This window comes from Phocoena sinus, chromosome 3 (genome assembly GCF_008692025.1).
Source record: "Phocoena sinus isolate mPhoSin1 chromosome 3, mPhoSin1.pri, whole genome shotgun sequence".
Lineage (NCBI taxonomy): Eukaryota > Metazoa > Chordata > Mammalia > Artiodactyla > Phocoenidae > Phocoena > Phocoena sinus.
This window is the reverse complement of record NC_045765.1, coordinates 147,113,382-147,136,160: the sequence shown is the minus strand read 5'-3', so window position 1 is coordinate 147,136,160 and position 22,779 is coordinate 147,113,382. Positions and strand designations below refer to the sequence as shown.

Sequence of the window (22,779 nt, the reverse complement as noted above, 5' to 3'; positions counted from 1 at the left end):
TTCCAGGGCATTACAAAGGCAGAAACTTCATAAAGAATAAGAAAAATAGATTTAGATACCTAAATAAAAATCGATACATACATAACAACAGATTTAAAGGTAACATGTTAATAATGCATTAATAGCTATAATATAAGAAGTATCTGTACAAATCAACAACAGGTAAGTTAAACAAATTCACCACAGAAGAAATGTAAGTGGTTAAGCATGAAATAAAAATTTAATTTGCCTGCGATACAAACAATTAAAGTTGAAACAAAACTGTCTTTCATGTTTCACTCTCTCATTGGCAGAGATTTTAATTAGTTATAGAAGCAGTTCTCAAAGTGTGGTCCAGGGACCCTAGGTGGTTCCTGAGACACCTTCAGGGGGATCCATGACATCAAAATTACTTTCATAATAATAACAAGACATTTGCCTTCTCCATTCTCATTCTCTTAGGAGTGTACACTGGAGTTATCCAGAGGCAAAATGTGTTATCACAACCTGTTGAGCAGAGAAGTAGATAGAAAAATCAGGCTACCTTAAGCTAGACATTAAAGAGATTTGAAAAAATATAAAACAATGTCATTCTCATTATTCTGGGGGAGAAATATAGTTATTTTATAGTTAGCGTATTATATTTATCCACATTATATTAATAAATATGGTTGATCTAATACTATATCAATATTTAACTACATTTTTACAAACATAAAGTCATTTAAAAATTAATTCATAAATATTTAAACTTCTCAGTTTTCATTTCTAATACAGTAAATGTTGACAGCTATAACCCATATACACAAAAGCTCTTTGGAGTTTTGTAATTATTGAGTATAAAAGGTCCTGAGACCAAAAAGTTTGAGAACCAGTTAAACTATCCAGTACAGGCAAAACGTATGGGTATCTGCCAGTCAAACATTTTCGTTTCTGAGATTTTATTATTAGCAACTAATCATGATTTATGCAATAATATAGCCTCAAGGATGGTCAATGTAATAATTATAATAGGGAAATACTGTAAAAAACCTAAGTATCTAACAATATGTAATTGGTTATAAGGAAAATTTTACATCTGCACAAGAGAATACTATGTAGCCATGGAAAATAAGATAAAATAATTCTAGCTTACTTTTAAAAAGAGTTGGTATGTAAATGAAAAAAGTAGGTTATAAAATACACATACATTACACTTGTTTATATTTATCTTAATTATATTTTAAAACTTGTACACAAATCCTCATAGCAGCAGTATTCATGATAGCCCAAAAGTGGAGATGACACAAATGTCCATCAACTGATGAATAAACAAAATATGATACATACACATAATGGAATATTATTCACCTATAAAAAAGAAGTGCTGATATATGCTATAACATGCATGAACCTTGAAAACATTATGCTACGTGAAAGTAGCCAGACACAAAAGACAACATATCTTGTGATTCCATTTATATGAAATCTCCAGAATAGGTGAATCTATTGAGACAAAGTTTATTAGTGGTTGCCTAGGGGGTAGAGGGAGGAGTTGTGGGGGGGAATAAGGACTGACTGCTAATGGGTTTGTGGTTTCTCTTGCAGGTCATGAAAATGTTCTAAAATTGATTGTGGTAATGACTGCACAACTCTGCAAATATAATAAAAACCAGTTAATTGTTACCATTTAAAGATATGCCAATTACATCAGTAAAACTAAACATTTACATATCTCTTGAACATGTTTCTCATTTCTCCTTCCCTGGAGCCTCTAAAGTTTTTATAGTAGACGTTTCCTGAGATACAAAAACACCCCAAAACCCACAATGTCTAGAAGCTACTAAATCTGATATTCTGGATATTTTTATCATGTAACCAAATGTTCTATTTTGCTTGTTTTAAACTGAGGCACTTATTTATAGTATTAAACTATTTATGTATTTAAATATATATAAGATACCATTTCCAACTTAATTCCTAATACCAAGGACACAGTCAAATATTAGAATAGCCAATAACTTAGTTTTAATGCATTTCTCTCCTAGACCTAAGATCTTCCTGAGAAGTGAAAACTAAAAGTATATTAAATAGGGACATCCCTGGTGGTCCAGTAGTAAAGAATCTGCCTTACAATGCAGGGTACGCAGGTTCGATCCTTGGTCAGGGAACTAAGATCCCACATGCTGCGGGGCAATTAAGCCTGCACACCACAACTACTGAGCTCACGCGCCTCAACTACTGAGCTCGCATACCTCAACTAGAGAGCCTGCGTACCGCAAACTACAGAGCCCACATGCTCTGGAAACCGCGTGCCACAACTACAGAGCCTGTGTGCCCTGGAGCCTGTGTGTCACAACTAGAGAAGAGAAAACCCACATGCCACAACTAGAGAGAAGCCTGTGCGCCACAACGAAGATCCCGCGTGCCACAACTAAGACCTGACAAAGCCATAAATAAATAAATAAATAAATCTAAAAAAAAGTATATTAAATAAATCTGGATTGCTCTGAATGGATGTCACATACTCAGAATAGCTACGTTTTTTAGAAAGGCTAAACCACTTATCGTGCTATTAAAGTTAAAGATACTAACCTCATTTCCATTCTCCAGCGTTCCTCTTCTTCTCTTCTTCGCCAATACTCCTCTTTCTGCATTTGCTTCCTCATTTTCTCTTCTTGAATCTTTCTTGCTCGAATACTGGGTTTTACTTCTACTTGCAGATCTGGATTTACTTTTTTCTGTTAATACAGACAAGATATTTGAAAAACCAGCAACCCCTCCAACAACCTACATGTATCTTTAAATCATACAATCCCACATACTCTTTCATCATAGGGGCTTTTATTTGCAAATTTCTTATTTTAAGAGTAAATGCAGTAAAATAAGTTGAATCAGAGGAAAAATTCAGAATACATTCATAAACATTCTTCTTTCCTTCCCACTCCCAAAATTCTTAGTTGTTAAAGTTTAAAGTTATACATTTAGTATGTAAAACGTACATAACTTAGTGCTAACCAGTAAAAGAAATCCTTAGAAGACTGATAGATATTAATTTTCCTTTGTTTGTAAGTAAATGATTCTAGATACCTGAGTGTGGGGTTAAAAAGTTTCTTTTCATATAAATGTATTGCCCTTTAACAGACTATTATTTTAACTTTCACTTCTGTGTTTAGAAAACATGAATCTAGTGCATTAGTCCAACCTAATTAAAAACTTTGAATACACTATTTAGATTTAACTTATCACTTGAAGTGTTTTCAATGAAGAATTCCTCATCTCATAATTCATTTTAGTGGGGATTCTGCCAAGATAAAGGAAAAGAATGGAGACCTGACACTTCTTTCAAACACTTCCTGTGATGTAATTATCTTTACATGATTACTTGATCCAAATAATGTTATAGCTTTATTTTGCCACTACAAGTAATGAAATATGATATCATTTTTTCCTAAGTATAACAAACTAGTCAATAAAGACTAAACATCTGACTCTATGTGAGACATTACATGCCAATTCTAGAGTGGGAGTTCATGGACTTAGGGAGTTATATTTAGAGGTCTTGTTTTTGAATCTAGAATGTTCCAAGACATATAAAAAGAGAAAATAGCTGAAATTTTACTCACTTTATATTGAAGTCTGTGTCTTCGCCCTTTTAAGTGCATCTCCTTAGCATTGGGATCATTAAAGCTGCACTCGCACAATTTGCAATGGAATCGAATTACTTTTCCTTCATCATTTCGTACCTTGATGTGGAAAAAAAAAATTCAAGAACCACAACAGGAATGTTACAGTTGAAGATTTCAATTATAAACCCTCATGGGTTGTAAATAACCTTTAGAATTTGAAGTGAGAAAAAAACAGGGCAATGTCTATACTTTTTAAAAAGGATAATCTACAGAAATGAACTAAAGGTTAGAATTTTTAACTGTAGCATGCAAGACGTGTTAGCATGTATTTGGCTCTTGTAATTAACTTTTAATACTTGTGTCTATATATAAACATTTAGATTTAAATGCAATTAGATACCTTAAATTCTATAATAAATATTTACTCAGTACTTGCTACTGGCCAGGTACTGTTCTTGGAAATGGAGATAAAGATGATGAAAGGCATTTTCACATTTATTTCTATAAAGCCCAAGACTTTATACATGTAACTTTACAGAAAACCAGTATCAATTTTTTTCTAACTGCACAACCAGTTAGGAAGACAAGTAGGCTAGAATGTTATTAAAAAGTCTACAGCGAATTCTAAGTTCAAACGGTGCAAGTTTTAAAAATTGGTTCTGAACTCAATTCTCTGAAGTTTAAGATGATTTTACCCAACATCACTGGCAATTAAGGTGTTCTGGCTGTACATTTTTTTTTTTAGACAACCAAGTCTTACTCTTTTAAGAGCTATAACTTTAATTAGTTAATTTATTTTTAAAGAAGTTTATTAACCTTTAAATGTCCTTTTTTTTGGCTGCGCTATGCACGGCATTGTGGAATCTTAGTTCCCCAACCAGGGATCAAACCCATGCCTCCAGCAGTGGAAGCATGAAGCCTCCATCACTGGACCGCCAGGGAATTCCCAAGAGCTATAACTTTAAATTAAAATTGTATATGAACTACTTTCAAACTCCATAGCCCAGTTTTCCACCCTGTAAACAAAGAACTCAACATGTAATTTTTCTTGATGCGGAAAAGGATGAAGGAACAAATAAATACTTGCTAAAAATCTGTAGGCTAGGCACTGTGCTAGGTACTTTATTTCATCTAAGCTTCGTAACTTTGCTAGGAGATAACCAAATTTTATAGATGTAGACACTGAAGCTCAGAGAACTTGTTCTCTACAATTGTTCTACAATACAGCGAAAGTAAAGAGTAGAGCTACACCACTGTATGTTAGTCTTTCTGCTAACAGCAAATATTTATCAAGCCCCTTTGACGTTCCCTCATCCTCCATTTATTGAGTTAGTCTGTAAAACAGGAATAGTTTTCTAATCAACTTGGGAACTCAAATAAACAGTATCTGTTAAATCAGCAACCTTAATTTTACACATGAAACTGTTCGGAAGGAAATATTTGCTGTCTTTGTCAATTCTGCTGCTCACAATTTTTATTACTTTTTCTGTTCAGAAGAACAGTAGAAGGGTTATATTAAAAGAATGCCTGCCAAATAGATGGAAAGTTACTTCACACCACAGTGGTGGCTGTCAGCAGGAAAAGAGAGAAGTTAACAAAAAAATTGTGATGTCACTTAGGCAAGCTTAAAAAAAAACCTTCAACGAAGATGCCTTTGATATTCCTTTTTAAGTAATCTAAACCTAAAATATAATTGAATATAATTTAATTATACATGTAAAGCATGCTTGTAACAAAGACACATGTCTTCCCTTTATCTGATCTCACAGCAGTAGTATTCTCAAATCAATACCTCCTCCACATAATCATGGCCCACCGGCTGCACATCACTCTGCAAAGCAGCAAGGGACGCAGGTGTGACTGGTTCTGACACTGTGTCTGGCTTTACTTCCGGGATCTGTACAGCAGTGACAGGAGTGCTTTTAGCACATTCGGTTCCTTTTAAGTCTTCTGTTTTATTTCCTGTTGATTGCAGCTTATTACCACCTAGAAGAGCATAAAAGAATTATAGTGATTTAAATTTTCTTTTTGTATAATGTATGGCTTGATACAACAAGAACTTCAGATAAAGTTCTGATCTTTTCTACCAATTGTCAAACTCCTGCCTGACACAGAGCAGGTCAGAAGTTTGAAGAGCCACGTAAACCACTTGGCTTTTTTATCTTATTAATTAAATACATGTCTGAATTTTCTTTCCCGTTCTCTACGTCCCAATATCCAGTGGTGCTCTCTGTCCCCACCATGGCTCTTATGGGATGGAACGGGTCACTGTCCTAAGGTCTAGTAATATAATAAGAGTAAGACAATGTGGCTGCCTTTGAGGTGCCAACAATTTAAGGGAATATATAAGTCATTAGAGTACAATGTGGCAAGTGCTGTTATAAGTATTAACAGTATTGTGGGAATGTAAAGGAAAGGAGCCACAACCCTTTAAACTGACCCAGTTAAGAATGGCTTTACCAAGGGTGTAACACTTGAGCTGGGCTTTGAAAGAAGAGCAATGAGTATGAACTGTCAGGCAGAAAAAAAGAGAATAATGTCTAAACAGAAAGAGTAGCATGTACAAGAAAAGCACAAAAACATGGCGTTAAAAAGACTATGGGGCTTCCCTGGTGGCACAGTGGTTGAGAGTCCACCTGCCGATGCAGGGAACACGGGTTTGTGCCCCGGTCCGGGAAGATCCCACATGCCGCAGAGCAGCTGGGCCCGTGAGCCATGGCCGCTGAGCCTGTGCTCCGCAACGGGAGAGGCCACAACAGTGAGAGGCCCGCGTACCACAAAAAAAAAAAAAAAACCAAGGCAGTGGCTCTGAAGAGGAAACGACACTTTTTGGAGAAATACTGTAGTGACAGAAACAAAAGGACTAGATAAACGACTGGAAGAGGCAATAAGAAGAAATGATGTCAGTGAAGTTCTCCATGTGAAAAAGCAGCAGTTTTATGAGATTATTTCATGGTACTCTTGTAATGAGACAAAAAGTCAGAATGAGACACTAGTAGGCATCAACAGAACCATACAGATAGTGACCAGTAAATACTCAAAATATGGCTCTAGAACTCAGGTGGGGGTTTTGAATGGGCCCAACTGATTTTAAACTCACTGCATACACAGTGGAATAGATGAGACCACTCATGAATACTAGGTAAGTGAGATGAGGGCCAAAATCAGAATCTTAGGAACACCACCAGTTAATGAACATGAAGGCAGGAGAACCAATAAAGATACCCGAGGAAGAGGTGAGTGGACATGGAATAGAGACAGAGACATATCTTAAGCTTTAAGGTATAGCAGTCAACTGTGTCAAATGTTAGAGAGGTCAACAGCATGAAACAGAAAACCGGCCACTCAATCAATCAGGCAAGCAGGTCTTTGGTGACTCCTGAAAGCAGTTTCAGAAAAGCACAGAGTCGAAACACTGTAAGAGACTGAGGACTGGATAGTAAGTAGAGAAAATAAGAATTAGGTTAGCAGCCTGAGAAATGGGAAAATATATACATATATTTTTTTAAGATTATGAAAGACACAGGTATACCTGCTGGCTGAAGAAAAGGGAACTGAAAAAATTTCAAGAAAAAAATACAGATATATGATTGAATAAGGTCCCAGGAAAGGAGAAGACTGATACAACAGCAAAAGTAGAAGGGTCAGTCCTGAAATGGAAGAGAAACATCACTTTAACAGTTAGAAGGAACACAGAGAATCTTCAGTACTTGCCAACAAAGTTTATTTTGGGTGTAGATGTTTTCTTGGCAGCCATATTTGCAGGCACTGCTGATACTTTAGTGTTGGCTGTGCTATTAAGAGACGAGTTTCCTGTAGTTGTAAGACCTTTCACTGAAGAAGTTGCAATTGATGAAGTATTCACAGTACAATTGCTTGCTGCAATGCTTGAAGGAGAGGCAGTTGGCTTTGAAGCAGACACGGCTGTTGAAGAAGTAGCTTGGCTAACAACGTTTGGTTCTGTTGAAGGAATGGGTTTGCCAAGTTTTGTGTGTAATTTAACCACCTACAAAATAAAAGCACATTTATTTGTCAGGAAACTCAGGGAATGTAAAATTTTTTTTAAAAGTTTGTCTGGAAGACACTATAAAATGAAAATCTTAACTATATTTTTCTTTGCTGTATTTTTTGTTATACATTTTTAGATAAAAACTTATTACTTTCAAAATAATCTCCGTGAAGCAGATATGGATACATATTCCATCTACCACCAGGTAAGGAAATGACTTGGCCACATGCTTACCAACCTAGTTGTAAGCATGACAAAAGGCAGAAAACAATCACATGACTCAATTTCCAGTTGGTGGAAAAAAACGATCTAGTTAAATTTAAAGAAGAAAGGTCTCCAGTCTTTCCTTCCTTAAGCAAAGAGTATTTGATGTCACCTTTATATACATGTAAGCAAGGTGTATAATGCACTCAAAGTTTTCAAATTTTGAAGCCACCTTTACTTTAAAGCCCCCACTGAAAAAGGAAAAGAAAACAGAGTAAGACATAAGGGTGTGTGGGAAAAAAACACCTACTTTCTGATGCTTAGCACCACGAATGTGGGCAGCATACGCATCTGCTCCTGTACAAGACACATCGCAGAGCTCACAACGTAGCTGATTTTGAGTCCCACGAGTGGAGTTGTTGCTGCTGCTGGTATTCTGTGAGGCTTTCAATGCAGCTTCTTTTTTTTTATGTTTCTGCCCTTCTAAATGTTCTTTGTAAGTCTGTTTCAAACAAAAAGAATAAATTTTGCTTCACTAATTCTCTATCTACATCATTTGAAAGTATTCAATTCTCAAATCTCTAATACTCATTAAAAAATCAGCACTACACATTTTTTAAACGCAACTGAACAACAGCATGTGGTTTCCCTACATATATATCAGTGGTTCTCTGTACCTTGTTTTCTAAGAATACATTTACCTAACACTTTCTTTTATTTTTCAAACACAGAATGCATTTTCACATAGGATCTGTGTTAGAATCCATGCCACCCTAAACAAAAGCCTATTTAAAATATTTAACAGCCAAAATTTTATCTCTTTCGAAGGAAAAATAGTATTATTGTAATACTAGCCATCAAAATAGTGAAATTATATATTAAAAATTGTCTTCAGGGCTTCCCTGGTGGTGCAGTGGTTAAGAATCCACACGCTAATGCAGGGGACATGGGTTCAAGCCCTGGTCCGGGAAGGTCCCACATGCTGCAGAGCAACTAAGCCCGTGCGCCACAACAACTGAGCCTGCGCTCTAGAGCCCACAAGCCACAACTACTGAGCCCGTGCGCCTAGAGCCTGTGCTCCACGACAAGAGAAGCCCACGCACTGCAACCAAGCGTATCCCCTGCTCGCTACAACCAGAGAAAAGCAGGCACGCAGCAACAAAGACCCAATGCAGCCAAAAATAAAAAACAAAACAAAACAAAAAACCATTGAAAAAAAATTGTCTTCAATGCAGATGACTGAAGAAGGTAGCTTTATTAAAATGAGAGGAGGTCAATAAGGACTGCAGGGTAGTTTGTTTCTTCTTGAGCGGGGCTAGATAGTTACTCTTCCCTATATTATTTTAAAAATTGCTTTAATACAGACATATGATTAGCATAAAATTATATATACAGCATAGAATCTCAGAGCTCGATGAGACTTTGGAGATTAACTAAAACAACAATTTTCTAAATTTTAAACAAGAGAATCCCTCCTCAAAATGAAATCTTGTGCACAAGGAAAGTTACTGTTTTTGAAACAAAAGAGGAAGGCATAAGACCTAGCCATCTGATTCTCCTCTCACTATCTGCAGCAGTCTAAAGTGGCTCCGTGAAGCAGTCTGAACCTCAATTATTTAGGACAAGTCCTTATTACAGAACTGAGGAAACAAAAGCCCAAAGAAGTTAAGGTCTCCAAGTTGCCCAGGGCCACAAGTTAGTTGCAAAGAGGACTGGAACCATGGTCCCTTATATGTGAACCAACTTATTCTCCCTCCTTATGTCTACACTAGACTCTAACTCACCCTACCTCACCACCTCAATGGTATTTTTCTCTAAGGCTCGTTAATCCCTTATGGCACTGCCTCTTACTTGCAGAAGTACCCTTGGCCTGTTCTTGTGTAACCATCCAGCTCCCCCAGATCAATGGTCAGCCTTATATATATACTCATTTTAAATGCTGCAATTAACCTATCACCCTACAGCCATGGTCTATCCTTTTATATGGCACCACATATTCAACAAGTCTCTTATGGTTTGCATTTGCCACTCATAGCATCATTACCTTTAAAACAGCCACTACTAAGATACACTCCTCAAATCCTAAAACCAACATTCTTGTTCCCGTTCAGGTTTAATCTTGGGTTGCTGCAAACATTCCCCACCTGTCTCCTCTCCCCAAACCAAGTAATCACAATGAACCTGTTTCCTATCATACTGAAAATAGGAAAAAAGAAGGTTTTATGTTACTAGTCACATATATTAAAATATTCCCTAATTTGGTGTAACTCAGCAAATGCTGGAAACTGAAAATACCCTACAAATTCTGTTTTGAAAAGTAGACAGAACTAATCTAGTAAATTAAAAAGAAGGTACACAGGTTGGGCAAGGGTGGGAGTGGATATAACTGGAAGAAACTACTAAAGAGTCAAAATCTGATCTTTTCAAATACTATGCCTTTTGTCCACCAAACTGCTTATCAAAGTTTTATACAAAAACTAGATACTCTTAAATAAAGTATTAACAAATAAAGTTGGGAAGGGAGCTGAACTCACTAGATTTTATAAATAGACTCTTCCCTAAATCACTTATTTTAAGTTTAGCAATGGGAAAAAAACCAAAAAACAAAAAACCCAACCACTGAAGACTCATGGTAAAGCATACAACATAAGTACCTGTGGTCCAGCACAGCTGATCTTACAAACATCACAATAGTGAATCTGGGGTGGTTTGGGAGGCTGTTTTGGTTTCAGTTGTTTATTTTGGAATGGTGCTTTTTTAGTGAAGGTGGTCCCTGTCCAAGCAGCTGTTGCAGCAGCTGCTGCCGCCGCCGCCGCTGCCTGCTTCTGTTGCTGCTGCTGTTGTTGGTAGTAGGAGGACGCAGCTGAATAGACGGCTGCTTCGTAACCTGAATAAGATGTACCTTACAGATAAAATCAAACAAAGGTTATATTACATAATTATAAAAGGCTAAGATAAATGCTATGAATGTAAATCCAATAAATGCTGCTAATAAAGGTAGGTTTTCATGTGCCTATTTACAAAATTTACAAAACCTGGGGGAAAAAATCTCACTTATCTTCCTTTTAATGTAAGTCAACCAACATAGTATTTACGCAATACGTGCCAGGTGTCATGGAGATATGAAGTAAGAATAAGACTTGGACACTGCTTTCAAGAAGGCTTATAGCTCCGTTGGAGTGAAGTGATAGGCTTGATAAACTTATGTGGTTATAGAACCTGTTATTAGTATTTCCCCAAACAGAATTCCTCTGAATAATTTGGGAAGTGCTGGATTTGAGGAAGAGCCTGAACTAGGATACTAGAAAGGAAAAAAAAAGAAAGTCATGAAAGTAAGATTTTACATGCTTGGTGGCTTAGAGGATAAAATATGTGAAAGAAGAGGAAAACACACAAAGATGACACCAAGATTCTGAATCCCAGGGACTGACTGATGGGTTGTGCAACCAACAAAAGCAAGGAGCTGACAGAAGCTGGTCTGGAGAGGCAAGGTGAATAAAGCTTAGCAGAAGTCCATAATATGGAGTTGGAGTTCAGATGAACATCTAGGATGACAAAGAAAAGATTTTGAAATAAAGAACCAAATACACTGGTTCTCATCTTCCAAAAGGTGAAAAAGCACTGAATTTTCTGGTTAAATGTATGGATTCTATCCATTTCCATTGTTCAAAGTCTTTGATGAATAACACATTAGACTAGTTATTGATATAATATATACATGCTGTAATGTTATGATTATGTTATCGCAAAACTGGAAAACTTACTGCTTCCTAAACTAAGATCTCTGAAAATTTGTTGGACTCCCTAATAATCATCCTTTCCCCTAAAGTGGAAATGAGTGGGCCAAGAGTTAAGGCTCAAGAGAGAGATTCCTAGTTGCCATGATGGCACAGGAAAATGACTTAAGGAAAACTGAACTTTTTGGTATCTCAAATGCAGGCTACTATACTGAGGAGTAAAGACTTATGACACATTGACTCCAATATATCTTACACACACAGGGGAGAAAATAAGAATTGGAAAGGTGAAGGTTAAGATGCATGGGAAATCAGAATCATAGGAATCTTAAAGTGGACAGATTGAGAGAGAGAGAGAGAGAGAAAGTAGCTGGGCAACTTTTATGAAAAACCTTCATAGACTTTTACGTCAGGTTATTAAATTATATAAATGCTTATGAAGATATAAAGAAAGAAAATGTGGTAACGGAAGAAAACACCTAAAAATGAAAGTAGAAAGAAGCAGGTAAACACATCAATAATAAGCATACGATCAGAGTTCTAAAAATTAGAAAACACTTGGTATAATTGGTTAAAAGAAAAATTCTGTAAATCAATAAATTCTTTGTCAGTCCTACCAGTGGCCTCTATTACTGAAGTCTGTGATAAAAGAATATAATTAAGCTCACAGCCAAATACTTTCACATTTATAGTCGGAAACACGTACAGTTTAAATTTCGCTCTTTAAACAACACCATAAAATTGTCTGATTTTTAAAATAACAAAGCTACTTGTGGATTATTACTGGTTAGGACCATAATTTCTATATAAAATCTTTATTAATATAAAATTTCCAAATGACTAGTTGTGTGTAGGAACTGTGAACATGCCACTTAAAATATAACTTCAGGAATTATGTATCAAGAAAATAAAAAGGAGAATAAGGGCAGCAGCATCCTACAATGCTGGCTGACCAGGACTTCTAGGGGTTTTTTTTGTTCCTTTGGCAGCACCTCACGGCTTGCGGGATCTTAGTTCCCCAACCAGGGATTGAACCCAGGCCTACAGCAGTGAGAGCGCTGAGTACTAACCATTGGAAATGCCAGGGAATTCCCTAGGTTTAAAATTGAGAATCCACAATATGGGAGGCAGTGTTCCAGACACAGTGAAGTCTCACAACAGAACTATAAGTTAGGTATTGCAGGTATTACTATACTTACTTTAGAGATGAAAAAACTGAGGCTAAGAGATCGTAAGGTCCTCTGTGTTATTTAAACAACAAAAATCACTAGGTTAAGCAAAATATTTACAAAATAACCTCCTTCATTTGTACACATGTAGTCTAAAACTAATAAAAAGGTAAGCTTAATTATAGCTTACTACTTAGCTTTTTAAAAAAAAAATCAAAGCATAAACTGAAAGGTAGGCTGAAGGTTCTGGAATTCTGCTAAGGAATACCTTTAAATCTCCTATAACTACTAGGAAACAAACGTACATTTCTTATAAAGCACTATGGGAAAATAAATATAAGGATGTGTCTCTAAATTAAGTAAAAGCTCAATTTGGAAATGCTAAAACATTTTCACTTAAAAAGCACCTTTATTATAAATACCTGTCAATTAGAAAGTTGCATAATTATAGCAGTTAAAATATAATTTTTAAAGGTATGGTATCAGAAACAAAAACTATCACTTCAACAGTAAATGCATCATACTACAAGTCATCATTTCATAGGTACCAATACTCTAGAACTCATTTTTAATGAGATAAAAAGAATAGCTGACTTAAGTTGTAGCTGATATAAAATTGCAGATACAGAATTCAGAAGCCCTAATAATGATCTCTCTGGATGGCAATTTCACATTGTGTATCACATGTTCCTTAAAAAGTGTATACTCTGATGTAACAGTTCCAAATCTAGGAATTTATCCTAGGGAAACAACTGGTAAACACACAAATCTTTACATAAAAGAATGTTTACCTAGTGTCGTTTCTAGTTTTTCCTTAATATGAAACTAAGTGTCCCCAAAAAGAACCTTTAAAATGTGGTACATGCATACAATAAGACAGTATTAGTCATTAAAAACTATGTTTTTCTAAGCATAGGTCTTGGTTTCTAAATACCAATGCCATACAGAAACCAAGATGCTCCTTTGTGAAATGGCTAATTGTGAGTCTAGGGCAGGAAAGGTTCAAAGTTTGTTGTGGTTTTGCATTTTATTTATTCCTTAATACACTGTCTTGTTCTGCGCAGGATTTAGGGTGATATGGGCAATTTCAGTTCTTATCTCTTGATGTTTTGTTGCATCTTGGCTGTTAGAAGCCTAGCTACTGAATTTTAAAAATATTTTTTTATTTCTCAGAGGTTTTTTATCTCTTTCCCTATGTCAAATGCTATGCTGGATGCTAGGGATACAATGGTGAATCAGGCAGAATAACATCTTACTGTGCCAGAAAGGAAAGAAGTGCTCAAAGACAAATGATGCCAAATTCAAAAGACTCAGAGTTGGTTTGAAAAGGATCCCACTGGCCAAATTTGGGACACTGTGTGCCTCAGAAAGAAAAATGAAAGCAATGGATACTACACTGAATAAAAAAGGAGCCCACAGTAATACTAAAAAAGAAAGGGTGAGGGGACTCCTTTTTAGGGAAGAATGTCTAAGAATCCAAATCCTTTTACACTGATTCTTAGTAAAAGGATTTTGCATTCACCATTGGAGAACCTGATTCAGTTACTGAGATTTTCATAGGATCTAACACCTTAGATAGAAAGGTAGTTGAGTAATAGGCCCACAGATTACATGGTTAATTATAAAATGGAAAAAGGTAACTTTACAATGGAAAGATCTGGTAGTCACCACTTTAATCAGTGATTATACTTGGCACCATCAATAAGGAATAAACTGACATTTATTTTGTGCACCTGATGTGCTGAAATGTAATGCTCACATAGGTAGTTTAATTAACTAAAAAGCTGCCAGAATCTAAACATAAAAGAAATCAGGTAAATCTAGATTGTGGGATATTCTACAAGACTGGTCTGAACTCTTCAAAAACATCAAGGTCATGAAAGACAAGATAAAAACAGGGATTATTCTACATTAAAGGAACTGAAACTAACAACCAAATACAACCCGTAATCCTTGACTGGACCGTAAATTTAAAACAAAGCACAAACGCAAATACATTAACCACAGAGAAAGCCCAGCCATAAAAGACATTTGTGGACAACTGGAGAAAATTTATTAGATAATATCCATGTCCAATTCCTTATCTGAATTGTGGCTATATAAAAGAATGCCCCTCTTCTTAGGAAATACATGTGGAAGAATTCTAGGCAAAGCACCATGTTGCCTGCAACTTATAAAACACTGCTGAACCATTTGAAAATATGTTTAAAGAGAGGCGAGGTAAGGCCAATGTAACAAAATAATACTTGGTGAGTCTAGGTAAATGTTGTGCGGGCATTTGTTGTACTATAATATTTTTTCACTTTTCTGCAGAATTAAAATTTTCTAAAATTGGGGAAAAAACATGAATCCAAGGAATGGTATATCTCTACACTTAGAAAGAACATTCACAATGAGGAAAGGAGTTTACACTACAGTAGATACAAGACAAATTCATTTTTATAAAGAAACCATGATGTTTATATATGCATATTCCCATGGAAGAAAGTCTAGAAGGACATGCACTAAAATGTTAATGGTAATTAATGTCTAGGGGTAGATGTCTAGTAATTTAATTTTTTCTCCTTTTTTAATCCATACTTTCAAGGTTTAAAATGATATATTACTTACATAATAAAGCGGTAAATAAAAATAATTATCTTCATTCTGTGTAAGGTATATTCAAGCAACTGAGAGAGACAAACACTGAGACAGAAAAGATAATGGGAGAAGGAGCACAGGCAGGAGAGAAACAAGGAGTAGGAAAGGATACTATCGTATTCCTTATTTTGTTAAAGCTAATGTGGATTTTTTTTTTAGTGTCCAAACAGATTTCATTGAAATAACTCCATTTACAGTTATAACTAGCTAATCAGAGAAAGGCAGAAAAGTTGTATCTGGGCAATCCTGAATAACATCTCCTCATGCCAGTTCATTTCCACATGGCTGTCTTAATTAACTTATAAATGTGTTCCCATTGCTCCCCTTCTTGAGATCTCCTCTTTAGCACCCTGTCTGCCCACAGGATAAACACAGACACCACACACAGACACCACAGCAGACCCTACAAAACTTTCCACACTGACATTTCCAGCCTCAGCTCCTGACAGTTACCCCATGTATCCTATATTCCAGCCACAATAACTGTTGATCCCAAATACATCATGCCTGCCTGATTTCTATCCCTAGCACCAAACACAGGATTTGACATAGGGTAAGAGATTAAAAAATCTCTAAAAAATAAAAAAATAGTTTAGAAATTCAGTAGCTAGACTACCACAAAAACATCAAGAGGTAAGAAAGGCAACGGCCTATGTCACCTTAAATCCTCCATGGAACAAGACAGCATATTAAGGAATAAATAAAATGCAAAACAACAACAAACCATACAGTAATACAAGGCTAAGTGTCTTCAAAAAAGCCATGTGTGACTTTCATCACTGCAACACTACAAAGTACCTCAGCTGGAAATTAGGAAGAGCACTGGGCACAGCAAGAAGGTTTTAGTAATTATTCTTCTCCAGGGAAAATATATGATTATTTAAGGAAAATAAATCTGCTCTGTCCTTCCAAGAGATGTGTTATATAACCATAATCTTATGGATGTTTATAAAGGCCCCCAATATTTTCAAGGTTACTTATTCCTGAGGATAAATATGAAGATATAGCTTCTTGAGAGCTGAAAAAAATATAAAGAATCTGTCAGTGGTTATTTCCTGAAGTTAACTTTGAACTTTCAAACTCATTTGGAAAAGTCAGACAGGAAATGACCCTGTAGAATACTAGGTGTTATTTTATCTAATTAATAAAAAACAAACAAACAAACCAAAAAAACCCTTACAACTTCGATTATGGTTCATTTGTCACATTATGCACATATATTTGTATTAATGCCTATCAATTAATCCAATTCTTGCTACTGGGAGTAAGATCATTCCATAGAAAATCAAGATAGTTTCTTGGTGAGTCTCTTTTTAATTTGCTTACTCATTTAAACACAGTTTATCAGCCTTACCAGAATAAGTAACTGCCGTGGTACTGTAAGTAGCACTCTGGGTATAGGACGGCACCACAGTAGCTGCAGCTGCTACTGGCTGTACGGTGGAGGATACAGGATAAATGGAGAAAGTAGTGGTAGCTGGACTTGGTGTGGCTGGTTTTATGGCTGTCACTTGTCGAGTTTGCTGGGCTTGTGTATACTGAGTTGCACCTTGGCTATAACCTGCTTTAGGGGCTAAATTGGGAAAGAGACATCAGAAAATTAGAAGAGTGAACCACTATAGTTACTGTACCAATATCCTAGAAAAAAAAATGTCAACATCATTAACTGTAAATTTTATGTTAGCCATTTCTTCTTGATAAAATTCTTATCACCAACTTAATAAAATACAGCATCTGTAAAAATTTACTATCCCTCCACATATGCTTTTTACATATTTCCAAAATGACATTTGTCAAAATTTCCCACTAACTAAAACACCAGCACTATTTAAAACATGTTAGCAATAAACAAAGTTTTCAGAAAAGGGTATGTGTGTGTGTGTATTTGGGCTAGTCAGTCTACTTGAGAGTTACGCTTAATATTGGGAACAGAATAGAGAGAGCCTCAAAGTATAATTTAAGTCACAGTGAAGTTTTCAATGTTTAATTACATGGAACTTGTTCATATACTATTCATGGCATTTTACTGATTTTATCCATAGTGAACTTCAATCTAATTGCAACCCACAAGGTGCTACTGACTTAATTCTTCAAATGTCAATAGCATGAGTGCAGCTGTTCTTAAATGGCTACCATTAATGTCTTTGCTAAACTTTCCACTGCCCTTGAACATATTAAAACAAATGTATACTTTAAGAATCTGAGACTTATTATCACTAAAGTAATAATTAATCTGTTATTAATAATCAGTAAAGCATACAAATGTAATTTTCTGAGAAAGGCCCAAATATCAGGGGCCAAACTCATTTCATGCCTAGTTAAGTAAAGGTATTTGAAATAAATAGCACTTAAGAGTTTATAAAACTTTTCCTACACATAGTATGAAATTTGATCCACACAACATATAGAAGAGTACAACATTTTACCAAAAAACCCTGATGTCCAGGAGCTAAATGATTCACAGAAGTCACATGGTCAATGTCAGAGTTCAGACTACACCAAGGTCTTCTGACTCTTAGTTCACTTCAGTACTCTTAAGCACAATCTATCTAACCTTCGTAACTAATCAGGAAGTTCATTATAGTTCACTGTACCCACAAATCATTAGAAAAAAGACGATAAGAAAAGTCAGGGTCATTATAATGCAAAATATTTTTAAACCACTTTTAAGGGACTCATAAAATCAATCTTAGAACTAAAAGTACCCTAGAAAGATCTGAGTCAGGACTTCCCTGGTGGCACAGTGGTTAAGAATCCACCTGCTGGGCTTCCCTGGTGGCGCAGTGGTTGAGAGTCCGCCTGCCGATGCAGGGGACGCGGGTTCGTGCCCCGGTCCAGGAGGATCCCACTTGCCGCGGAGCGGCTGGGCCCGTGAGCTGTGGCTGCTGGGCCTGCAGGCCTGAAGCCTGTGCTCCACAATGGGAGAGGTCACAACAGTGAGAGGCCCGTGTACAGCAAAAAAAAAAAAAAAAAAAAAAAAAGAATCCACCTGCTAATGTAGGGTACGTGGGTTTGAGCCCTGAGCTGGGAAGCTCCCACATGCTGCGGAGCAACTGAGCCTGTGCACCACAACTACTGAGCCTGAGCTCTAGAGCCCGTGGGCCACAACTACTGAGGCTGTGTGCCACAACTACTGAAGCCCATGCGCCTAGAGCCCACGCACCGCAATAAGAGAAGCTACCACAATGAGAAGCCTGTGCACCAAAACGAAGAGCAGCCCCCACTCGCCGCAACTAGAGAAAGCCCGTGCACAGCAACAAAGACCCAATGCAGCCAAAAAATAATAAAATAAACTAAATAATAATAAAAAAGTATTACTCAAAAATAAATCAGGGCTTCCCTGGTGGTGCAGCGGTTGAGAGTCTGCCTGCTGATGCAGGGGACACAGGTTCGTGCCCCAGTCCGGGAAGATCCCACATGCCACGGAGCGGCTGGGCCCGTGAGCCATGGCCACTGAGCCTGCGCGTCCAAAGCCTGTGCTCCGCAACGGGAGAGGCCACAACAGTGAGAGGTCCGCGTACCGCAAAAAAAATAAAATAAAATAAGATATAATTAAAAAAAAAAAGAGATCTGAGTCAACTACCCCATTCACAGATAAGAGAACAGAGACGAAATGAGGTAAAAAATCACTTGCCCACACTGTGGTAATGCCAGTGCTAGAAACCAATTCTACTCTTTCCTAATCCAAGGCTCTACCCACACACTCATGGTCCTTCAAAAATAATTAAAGTAGGGCTTCCCTGGTGGCGCAGTGGTTGAGAGTCCGCCTGCCTATGCAGGGGACATGGGTTTGTGTCCTGGTCCGGGAAGATCCCACATGCCGCGGAGCGACTAGGCCCGTGAGCCATGGCCGCTGAGCCTGTGCTCCCGGAGCCTGTGCTCCGCAACGGGAGAGGCCACAACAGTGAGAGGCCCGTGTACCGCAAAAAAAAAAAAAAAAAAAAAAAAAAATTAAAGTTAAGGAGTTGCTATTTTTCAGAACTAAGAGAGCTTTGCTTTAAAAGTTCTCAATTAAATATGAAAAAAACCCATCTTTTAAAAGACTACAAATATGTAGGCTTCTTTGCAAACAAAATACTTCCTGCATTCCAACCATTAATACATACTGTAGTATCAGTGGCTGGTAACGGAACCAACTGTCATTACAGATCAGAGAAAGATGAGTTAAAAGTATGGGTCCACAGGAATTCCCTGGCAGTCGGAGTGGTTAAGACTCTGAGCTTTCACTGCTGAGGGCTCGGATTCAATCCTTGGTTGGGGAACTATTAATCCCCCAAGCTGCACGGCACAGCCAAAAAAAAAAAAGGGTCCACAAAATGGAAACCATACTAGGGCCTCCACTAGTTACAAAGGCAGTCAGCAGTTATGTCTGGGCATTTCAGACAACGAGAAGAAGGTGGCCAGAAGTTATTGCCACAACTTCTTTTGTACAGCTTATTTCAACAGGAAAAGAACTATAATCTGAAGAACAGATATGAAATACACTTCCAGGAAGGAAGGACATGATTATGAATTGCCTCCAAGATCTTCTCTCTTTGGGACTCAAAGGCATTCTTGTGAAAAAAGAGAAGGACGTGGTTAGAACCTGCCCCTCAAGGTAATATAACACAATGAGTTTAGATGGATTCAAAAGCATATTTTCGTTAAAAAACACCTTGAATAATATGTTTCAATAGTGTACAATGAAAGGGCATATGTTAATAAAACCCACCTGTCTGATAGTAGGTCTCAGCAACAGAAGGCTGAGGCTGGGCGGCAGCAGCTACAGCAGCTGCAGTTGCTGTTGGTTGTTGGTAGTACTGCTTACTATCATAAGCTACAGCAGGAGCTGTGGATCTTACATATGAGTACGAGTCCTAAAGAAAGAGAATGAAAGAAAATCTTGCTATGAGTGAAGTGGCAGACGGAAAAAACCCTTTATCTTTACTATATTAAAAACGCAATAAAAGAAAACAAAAGCCTAAATATGTATGAACAGAGACAGAAGATTCAATACAAAGGGCATTCATTTTGGACTTCATCAAATAAGGTCAAAACCATTTTAAGCAGTATGCTTAACTTTTACAATCGGAAAAATCATCAAAATTTTAAAATAAGCATTATTTTTTTAAAAAATTAATTTTATTAAAAAATTGCTTGGCGGATCTGCCTTAAAGATGGATGCCACAGTAAAGAACACCTGGGTGTTCTAAGCTCTGTGACTGTTCCAGCTTTCTTTTCATTCTTCCTTATTTACTACTATTCATTAACATAATGATGAGTAGGAGCTTCCAGGTGGAGGAAAGGGGAACAGAGGTTCCAAGGGAAAGGAACGCTAAATATAAATCTCCAAGGCAATGAAGATCACGGTGAGCTGGGTGAATTCTGGCACTGCATATAGTGAGGAGAACTGGGGAGGTACACCTGAGGTATGCAGGAGGAAAGGCAGAAAGAGTTGGCAGGGCCCAGAAAATGATGGGCTTCATACATCCTATCAAAACCAATAAAATTTATTATATTCTGTCTCTGGACAAAATGAAAACAATCACACATGTTAAAGTAATCCTGAGTTTAGTAACCTACTAAATATTAATAGCAAATACTAATAATGCCGATTCATGTCAGTTTCTTAGTTAACAAAATAAATCCCCGTATTTTAGAAAGAATATTTAAAAACCAGGCAAAGTCCAGAAGGACCAAAGTTTAAAAAACAGATCCTAAAAGCAAACAAACAAAAAATGGGATAAAGGATTCAGACTAAATTTAATTAAATAAGCAGGTAGTAATTTAGTGTCATATCAGACATAAAGAGAATTATATTACCATAAACAGACTTAGATCTTTATGTCCCTATAAACCTAACAAGAAGCAATTAGATGAATTAAGAGCAGGATCAATTTCTATTACAAACTAAGAAAGAACACCTTGAGGGAAGAATGTACATTTAGGCAATAGAATTTCCACCCTTGATAAGTTTCAAGAAGACACTATGTAATTTGTCCTATTCAGCTGAGGCTCATGGTTCTCAAAATAGGAGACACAGGGGTGTCCCAAGTGGATAAATAATGCCATAGTACCAACAAGAGGCAGAAGACCCTAAAATAAATAAAAATTTTAAAAAAGGGGCAAAAGACCCTATATGTCTTAACTTTTCTCAAAAACTTGTAATAAAATTAAAATACTTAACCAGTAATTAATGTATCTTTTTTTTTTTTTTTTTTTTTTTGGCCACGCCATGTGGCATGTGCGACCTTAGTTCCCTGACCAGGGATCGAACCTGCGCCCCCTGCAGTGGAAGCGCAGAGTCTTAACCACTGGACTGCCAGGGAAGTCCCAATTACTGTATTTTTTTAATTAAAGCAAACATATATATAGAGTGGAGTGCAATGCACTGGGGGATTATTAATATAAAACTCACCGCAAGGAAACTTAATGCTTGGAGTATGCCCCCAAATTATAGGAATACACACTCACTTTTCTGTATCATTAGAGGTATATTTTGGAAGACCCAAATTTGAGAAGCATTGGCTTGGACATTACATTAAATACTGAAGCCACTGAACCTATATGTTAAGGCTAATGAAAGTAGTTTTCTTACCTGGTAGTTTTGTGTAGTAGCTGGGGGTGGTGGTGGAGGTGCTTCTTGTTGCCTCTGTGTGTAACCATAGTCAGTCGCTGTGTGTGCAGTGGGGTACCCTCCATATGCAGCAGCTGTTGCAGCAGCTGCAACAGCTACTGGAGCAGGCCTGGCAACTGCAACTGTGGCGGCTGCTGGTGCATAGGCAGCAGTAACTGTGTGAGCAGCTACTGGAGCCTGATGGACAGTGTAGCTAGCAACCGTAGTTGGATGAGAGTAGGCTACACCCGAAGCTGGCTGCTGGCTATATTGTGGAGTAGAAGAATAAACATAATACAATTTAATTTTTAAAATCTAGGAGTTTAATCAACTTAAATCAAAAGCACATTTCCCAATAATTTAATCATGGACTACAAAAGAACAGGTATTTGAGCTTAATAAACCACCTAACCAACACCCTATTTTTTATTGTTGCATAATTTTCATTCCTTAATCTGAATAAATTAGATAGTCACACATATGTTTCAGATCAAAGATCATATCACAAAGCAGGGAGGACAAACTGGGATAAGAAGTATAAGGAAGAAAGAAAAAAACTGATCAACCTAGGAACTTAAAAAAGTATTTGTTATATGTATAGTTCTTTATTATGTACTATAGTTAAAAAAAAATCTCTACAAGGAAATCATATCAAGAAAAATATTGTATTCTAACTCCAATTATGGAAAACATTTAAGGTAGAAACTATTACCGAGATGACTTAAATACTTCTGATGCTGTAAGGCAGTGGTTCTCAGCTAGGGGAGATTTTGCCCTCCAGGAGATATCTGGCCATGTCTGGAGATATTTTTGATGGTTAAACTGCGGAGGAGGTGGT

The 22,779-nt window shown here is 36.9% G+C and overlaps 1 protein-coding gene across 7 annotated transcripts in view; it reads right to left on the bottom strand.

Moving 5' to 3' along the window:
• The window catches only part of ZFR (zinc finger RNA binding protein), a 75,383-nt gene that overhangs the window by 34,558 nt on the left and 18,046 nt on the right, over positions 1 to 22,779 (bottom strand). For 6 of the 7 annotated variants that reach the window (XR_004349135.1, XR_004349136.1, XM_032626192.1 and 3 more), the window contains 9 exons: positions 21,924 to 22,206; positions 20,058 to 20,202; positions 16,701 to 16,919; positions 10,455 to 10,702; positions 8,111 to 8,302; positions 7,302 to 7,593; positions 5,380 to 5,573; positions 3,585 to 3,704; positions 2,554 to 2,699 (listed from right to left, as the gene is read on the bottom strand). Coding sequence is in view for 5 of the 7 variants with exons in the window: in XM_032626192.1 (XP_032482083.1) it covers positions 2,554 to 2,699; positions 3,585 to 3,704; positions 5,380 to 5,573; positions 7,302 to 7,593; positions 8,111 to 8,302; positions 10,455 to 10,702; positions 16,701 to 16,919; positions 20,058 to 20,202; positions 21,924 to 22,206 (1,839 nt within the window). In the remaining 2 variants the exon portion in view is untranslated. The remainder of the gene's footprint in view (positions 1 to 2,553; positions 2,700 to 3,584; positions 3,705 to 5,379; positions 5,574 to 7,301; positions 7,594 to 8,110; positions 8,303 to 10,454; positions 10,703 to 16,700; positions 16,920 to 20,057; positions 20,203 to 21,923; positions 22,207 to 22,779) is intronic. The other variant, XM_032626195.1, reaches the window with a different exon arrangement.